At 39.4% G+C, this 8,064-nt stretch overlaps 1 protein-coding gene across 9 annotated transcripts in view; it reads left to right on the plus strand.

Annotated features, from left to right (window-relative positions):
• The window catches only part of Acaca (acetyl-CoA carboxylase alpha), a 271,901-nt gene that overhangs the window by 164,329 nt on the left and 99,508 nt on the right, over positions 1 to 8,064 (plus strand). For all 9 annotated transcript variants that reach the window (XM_029483172.1, XM_029483174.1, XM_029483176.1 and 6 more), the window contains 3 exons: positions 1,066 to 1,209; positions 2,043 to 2,139; positions 2,883 to 2,990. In XM_029483172.1, coding sequence (XP_029339032.1) covers positions 1,066 to 1,209; positions 2,043 to 2,139; positions 2,883 to 2,990 — 349 coding nt within the window. The remainder of the gene's footprint in view (positions 1 to 1,065; positions 1,210 to 2,042; positions 2,140 to 2,882; positions 2,991 to 8,064) is intronic.

Below are 8,064 nucleotides of genomic sequence, written 5' to 3' on the forward strand. Positions count from 1 at the left end.
GAGCCTCAGATCTCAAGCTCACGTTGCCTCTTCCTCCTGCAACACTGCAGGTGGTGTTCTTCAGCGAGAGTTTTGAATAGTTTTCCAAAGAGCAGGTCTCATCATCTCACTCTGAATTTGCTTCAGGTCAATATGCCAGTAATGTGTCAGACAAATCCTGGAGGCATCCTTTAGCTTGATCCTTCCTAGCGGGCTGTCCTGATTGGTCCTTCAGAAATACCTTATTATTTATGAGTACATTCTGCTGAGATGCATCAAAGAATATTCATATTCATTATGGAGTTAGATTGAAGAAATCAATTCAGTTCTCTTGAAGCATCTCCATTTAGCAACTGATTGTCATGCTTACACATACTTTGAGACGAATGCTCTACCTTTATACCTTGCTAGAAGTTAATAAGGCTTTTGGTGGTAGTTCAAATGTGCTTAAGTATAAAAAGGAATTTTTGCAATGTGGATTTAAACTCTTTTAAAAAGGAAGAACTATAATCAATAAATATCTGTCAGTCAACCAAAGGAAAAGGTAAATACCTCAATAAAGTTACTTTTGAGGACTTCTGTTCCATAAATGATAACTTGCTATCATTATTTACTAAACCACTTCATTCTTCTTTATTAGAATTATCCTTTGATATTAATAAAACTGTATCTAGGGATGTTTAATCTATTCCTGGGGGGGGGCGTCTTAAATATTAAATAATTGCAACTCACTTGACTTGCTTACTGTTTTGAAAGGAAGAAAGGAGACGGGGAAGATGCAGGATGGTTTTTAACCCCTATGTACTGCTCATTCATCCAATTTGTCATTGGGTTAAAGACTACCACACAATTCCTAGTGGTCTTTAGATTTCTATCTGATCAAATTTTGGAGTGATGAAGCAATAGTGTTGGGAAACTCCAGTGAAACATGAATCTCACCACAGTTTTATCTGTAGTGGGTTAAAAAAACCATATCTGCTCTGCAACCTGACCCCACATGACCGTTTTCTCCACACTCCCTTCCTCCTTTGTTAATCTCCCAGTCCTAGATCCTTTTCTAATGCTCTTGATTGAATTACTGTTTAGAATGTCCTTTGCCTCCAACCTCAACCACTATGGCATGACTCATGTAGCTAGTGTCAGCGATGTTCTGTTGGACAACGCCTTCACGCCACCTTGTCAGCGGATGGGCGGAATGGTCTCTTTCCGGACCTTTGAAGATTTTGTCAGGTAAGGCATTATAGCACTGTCTTCCCTGTCTGTACATGGGTAGCCATGCATCTCTAGTTTTGGAGGCCTGACTTTTCTAAGAAAAAAAAAAAAAAAAAGAGGAGGTCTGAAGAGCTATGAGGTAGCCAGAGAGATACAGCTTTCATTATATATGCCCTCAGAGAGATAGATGTCTTCCGGTTTCTACTCCTTGTTCAGACTCTCCTTCCAGTATAAAGCCTAGTCCGGAGGAAAACAAAACCAAAAAAAAAGGGGGGGTGGGTGGGAGAGAAACAAATAAAATCATCTTTACCTCAGGAGCTAACAGAAGAAGCTGTCTGCTCTGTGATGAGTGAAATGTCAGGAGAAATTAAACACAACACTAGAGTGAGCCCCACTAGAGACGATACATCTTTTGATTAAATGCATTCAGCATCTATCTGTTGATGTATACTGATGCATTACCCTAGGGGGAGGGGTAATTACATTGGCCTGTCACTGCTCCAGTCCCGGGCTCCTTCTGCTGCTCTAAGAGCGATGGTGACAGGGCTGCACATATCTTACATATAAAAACAAAACAAAGCAAAAAAGCTCTATATCATTTCTTAAAAGAAAAAAATATATATGGTTTATTAAAGTTTAAACAATCCATCCTCCTAATTTCTGCCACTTGGTGATATTTTGCATGTCATCTCTAGCTACTGGTATTTCTATTCTGCTGACTGTTGAGCACATGATGGTAGGGTAGATTATTCTTTTAGCCTAAGCTACTGTAGCAGCATTAGTTTCCTGCCACTTGGGTTTCTATTGTCGACATTTCTCCAGTGTTTTGTTTTTTGTTTTGTTTTTTTTAGGATCTTTGATGAAATAATGGGCTGCTTCTGTGACTCCCCACCCCAAAGCCCCACATTCCCAGAGTCTGGTCATACTTCGCTCTATGATGAAGACAAGGTATGGTGCTCCCTTTGGAAGACCACTTTGTATTCTCAGATGTAGGACTTACATTATACTATATTTTTCTGACTTTGGAATTATTATGAGAAGAATTCAACTTTTTATACTTAATGTTATATTACTTGATTTTGTATGTCTCAAAATACTTAAAAAATAAATGTGGAGATTGTTCTCCATTACATGCATACCCATTGGAGCTGCCTCTGGGCCTCCTAGTGTTGCTCTAAAGATTACTTGTTTCTTGAGTTCCCATGCAATGATAGCTTACGTCTTTCATAGTCCTCAGGAAATGGTGGACGTGTACGGTTTGGTTTTAAAGGTGGCCTTTATTAAATCCCTTCGTTACTTTCTCAGTAACTGACTGTTCCATTATTTTCCTGTGGTTGGGTAAATGCATCATTTGGTGAGCTTAAGTGCAATAAGTGAGCACTGTTACAGTGCTTTCTTTCCCTCGTACAGGTTGTTTCACTCCCATTTTGTCAGTGAAAAAAAATTGAGAAACTGTGACTTTCAAGTTCATGTGCAGATTTGAAGTCCCCTCAAACTACAGCATTTGATGTCTTATGTGCTTTATTTAACTCTGCTGTGACAGTTGGGCAGTAGTTTGAGTGTGCTTGTTCCTACAGAGTAGCAAACCAGAATGTCCTGTGGGTGTATGCCTTTGCTCTACCAGGTAACTTCTTCCAGCTTCTGCAGCAGCCAGCCTCATCGTTTTCTTTGGTTTTATTCTTGGGTTACAGGTCCCCAGGGATGAACCAATACATATTCTGAATGTGGCTATCAAGACTGATGGCGATATTGAGGATGACAGGCTTGCAGCTATGTTCAGAGAGTTCACCCAGCAGAATGTGAGTCCTTGATTGGGTAAAAGTGGTGGTGGCTCCTTTCTGTTGGCTGCTTCATAGCCTTCTTTTCAGCCTTTTCTACCTGTAAGGTTTATCATTACTGTGTCTTTTATTATAAGTCTCAAGACTATGGCTAGCTTTGCCTTCAGGAAAATTTTTCCAGGTAATTTAATGGTCTATAATGATTATATTTTTATGACAAGACCTCAGATATTCAAATGATTTTAAAGAAAATGTTTCCAATTCTCCTAGCATTTTAGTTTTGAACATTTGTTGTTTATTCCTGCCACCTGCTGAATAGATAGATAGATAGATAGATAGATAGATAGATAGATAGATAGATAGATAGATAGATAGATAGCTTTGGTGATGAGCTCTACATGTGCTCAAGCCCCATGAAGGTTCTATCTCTGGCCTTCCCCCAACCCCAAACCCCTTAAAAATATTTGCAATACTTCCAGCTTTCTTTTTGTTTCTTGTCATTTGAGTGTATAAATTACTGCTTGATCAGTATAATACATACATACATACATATATACATACATACATGCATGCATGCGTGTGTGTGTGTATGTGTGTGTGTATGTGTGTGTGTATGTGTGTGTGTAGAGTTTGTTGTTGTTTTGACATTTTATTGTGATTTTCTGAGACAAGACGACTCTATGTAGCTCTGACTACCTGGAACTCACTATGTATACTAGGTTAGTCTCAAACTCAGAGAGATATACCTACCTTTGCCTCCCGTGTATTTGAGATAAATGGCAGCTTACCTTTTTTGTTTGTTTGTTTTTGGTTTGTTTTTGGTTTCCTAAGACAGGTGTTCTCTGAATAGCCCTGGCTGTTCTGGAACCAGCTCTGTAGACCAGGCTGGCCTTGAACTCACAGATTCACTTCCTCTGCCTCCCAGTGAGCCACCACTGTCTGACAGCAACTTACATTTTTAAAACAATGATGTTAATTTATACAGAAATTTTATTTCAGTTTACTTGTACTTTTCTACAATCTCACAAGTTTTGCATGAGTCGGGTGTTACAACTCTATTGTAACACATGGAAAAGCTCAAGTTCTGAGAGGTTAATTAATACTGCTCTGTAACCAAGTGGGAGGCAGTGAAGCTAAGGCTTTCATACCAGATCTTGGAGATTTGGAAAATGATATATTTTCATCCCCATATAATCTAGTTAGGGGAACTGAGTACACATGTTTAAGACAGTAATCAATCAACCAACCATAGTAAAGGCACAGGGGAATGGAAGTCCCAGGCCTCCTGCAACAGGCAACTGTTCTACTCTTGAGCTGTATTCATGCTGTGACAGATGCTAAAGCTCTTAAAACAGCCTTTAATGGCCACACCCTTATGTTACATTTGAAGGGACAGCACTTAGTGCTTGCTATGAAGAACTCAGTAAATATTTTAAAACTTAATTCACCCCTCTAAAAAATGAGTGCCCTTGATATTCAGGTCAGGTAATGCTCATGGTAGATAGCTAGTCGGGGAAATGGTGATGAAGTAATTAACATGAGTCAGCATTTACTCTGACACTTCAGGGCAGGTAAACTGATGTTGGATTTGCAGTGGCCAACACGCAAGGAGATTGTACTTTCAGAGAAGCGGAGATTGTACTTTCAGAGAAGCAAATAAATTCGCTGGCTTGGTAATTTTTCTCTATAAAAGGTGTATACTATCTTTAGGTGGTAACTACTTAAAATCAGCCTTCCTCAGCCAGTGACCACAGTAACCTCAGTGGGGAGTCCTGATGCACATGGCGGTAGCCACTTCATGGAATAAGGCAGTGAAAGTTACTATCTAGACATTTCTGTGTGAATTACCTGTATTTGATTGTGTTTTCACAACTTTGGGCTTTTTGTTTTCCTATGCCCTATGGATTGCAGACCTTATCCAAAGAGGTCCTCCATTCTCACATGATGCTAGGGAAATCTGGTGTCCTTGCCTGAGGCCTTTTAGAAGGGGAGGGCAGAATGCTAACACTATGAGCCTAGATAAAGCTTCAGTTAAGATGCTTATCTTAGAATACTTGCTATTTTCATCTTCACGTTTTTAAAATAGATGTAAGAGAAGGAGGGAAAAGCAATTTTGGAAAAAAAAAAACGGGAGTGATAACTCGTTTTGTTTCTCACTTCATAATCATACTTGTAGCAGTTTAGAAAAAGTTTTTTTTTAAGGCACACATTAAACTATCAAATAGGTTGATCCAAATTGTCCAAATAATCTTCTAGTCCCAGCATGTCCTTTTTTTCTCATAGAAATTAGGATCATATATTTGTAAATGACTTGTGGAGGAGATTGAAGCAGTCAGTGTAAATGGAGTTTCTCCAGGTGATGACGCCTAATCGCTGGGTAATAGCTGTGGACTTGCTGTGAGACCCGCATTATTACAATGTAATCAGAATCCTGTTGCTCTGCTGTTATTGTCAGCCACTTGTGGAATTTTAAAAGCAATAACAATTTTGATTTTAAATCATGGCATTATTAAAGTTATTTTCTTCCCTTCCCAGAACATAGCTATTGATGCTTGTCTTTGAAGGACTCAGCTGTAGTGGAACTGTAGTGGAATTCTCTGTTGGTGTCTGAAGAGTCTGTTGCTCAGCACACTGAGAGAACATCTCTATATCTCCTTTCTTTTAGCACACTGCTTTTTGTAATGTCAGTATTTGTTTACTTACACTGAAGAGTACGATGACAGTGTGGATAATCTTTAAATGTTAACACTAAAATTTACTTACATTTGATCTAGGAATTTATCATGGAAGTTCATTTGTAGAAAATATATTTTCCCTATTAGTTTTTGCTTATGCTATAAATAATAGCAATGCTAATATTCAGTAATATCATAATAGGAATCTAGAAATAAGAGGACATGGCCTAGAAACTTGCTTTTTTATAAGAGAAAAACACTTTAAATTTAAAAAATATCCTATATATTATTGAATGTTAAGAATTGGAGGCCAGCAAGATAGCTAAGTGGGTAAAGATACCTACCACTAAAGCCCGATGACTTCCAGTCAATCTTCAAGACCCACACTAATATAGACTCAAACACACAAATAGAAAATGTAATATTTATTTGTTTGTTTGGTTGGTTGGTTGGTTTTTCTTTTTCTTTTTTTTGTATCTTTTTTTTTTAATTAGGTATTTTCTTCATTTACATTTCCAGTGCTATCTCAAAAGTCCCCCATACCCTCCCCCACCCACTCCCCTACCCACCCACTCACACTTCTTGGCCCTGGCATTCCCCTATACTGAGGCATATAAAGTTTGCACGACCAATAGGCCTCTCTCTCCACTGATGGCCAACTAGGCCATCTTCTGATACATATGCAGCTAGAGACACGAGCTCTGGGGGTTACTGGTTAGTTCATATTGTTGTTCCACCTATAGGGAGCCCTTTAGCTCCTTGGGTACTTTCTCTAGCTCCTCCATTGGGGGCCCTGTGATCCATGGTTGGTTGGTTTTTCCAGACAGGGTTTCTCTATGTAGCCCTGGCTGTCCCGGAACTCACTCTGTAGACCAGGTTGGCCTCGAACTCAGAAATCCACCTGTTTCTGCCTCCCAAGTGCTGAGATTAAAGGCGTGCACCACCACTGCCTGGCTGTAAATGTAATTCTTAATTTTAGTTTATGTGTGAGTGTTTTGCTTACATGTATGTTTATGTGCCATATCTATGACCCATGGAAGGCAGAAGAGAATGTTGGGTATCCTAGGACTGGAGTTATAGCTGGGTATGAGCTGCTGCTTGGGTACTGGGAATTGAAGTTAGGTCTTCTGGAAGAAAGGCCAGTGTTTTTAACCATTGAATCATCTCTCCAGTTCCAATAAGTGTAATTTTAATGATTAAAACAACTTGATTATAAACTGTTCAAGTTATATAGTAATGTAATCAAACTATAGTCTTGCTGAGGACTGTAAAAGTCCACTTATCTTTTTCTTTGTGTTATTCATGAATTCTTCCAAGTTAGTCAATTGATGAGATTGCTTTCCTGCTTATTACCATGTAGCTCCTTTGTAATGACCTTTAAAAACATAGGAAACTTACGGTTCCTTTGCTTTTTGAAGTAAATAAACAGTACACCAAAAGGTTAGGTTTGGGAGTTCAAGTTATGGCTATCTTGAAGCCAGTGTTGATTTCTAACATCTTATTTGCCTATACCAAGTGGATGTATGAATGATCCCCAAGTTTAAAAACTTGTTAAACATTATTTTGAATGCCCACTTTTGAAAGATGACAACTTGCTTTAGTCTGGGTTGTCCCTGAAGGATAGTCACCTATCCTTCTCCCACAGCCTCCTGAGTGAGTGCTGGGGTGACAGGTACCGCCAAGCCTGGCAGTTTTTTATATATTTACTATTTTTAAAAAATATGCTTGAAATTGCACGTATATGTGTCCGTCTGTGGAGATATGCTTGTAGTTGCAGGTACTCACAGAGGCTAGAGTTTTCAGTCTTCTGGAGCTGCCCAATAAAGGGTACTGGGAATTGAACTCTAATCCTAGAAAACCAAGTCATGCTCTTAGCTGATGAGCCATTTTTCCAGTCCACCAAATAATATTTTTATCAATTCTTTGAGAATTTTAGCCAATCTACTCTGATCACATCCATCCCCACTCACGCTCATCTCAATCCCTCACCTCACTTCCCACCCAACTTTAAATACTCCTCCTCTTCTTCCTCCCCCTTTTCTCCTCCTCATCTTCTTCCTCTTCTTCCTCCATGTAATTTTTGTTGCCCTATTACTCTCATGGGGATGAGCCTGCCTCACACCAGGCAGGTCTTTCCACGTCAGTTAATGTAATCAATATTACCCCACACAGGGGCCATAGAGATGCCTCTGAAGTTAAGAACACTGTACTCTTCCAGTGGATTTGGGTTTGATTTCCAGCTGTCACAGTATAGCTCACAACTGGGGATCTGGATCTTGAGTTCTAGGAGTGCTGATGTCCTTTTCCGGCCTCCTTGAGCCCTGCATACCTGTGATGCACAGATACACACACACTCAGGTGAGATACCTGTGATGCACAGATACACACACACTCAGGTGAGATACCTGTGATGCACAGAT

Source organism: Mus caroli, chromosome 11 (assembly GCF_900094665.2).
Source record: "Mus caroli chromosome 11, CAROLI_EIJ_v1.1, whole genome shotgun sequence".
NCBI classification, from domain to species: Eukaryota; Metazoa; Chordata; class Mammalia; order Rodentia; family Muridae; genus Mus; species Mus caroli.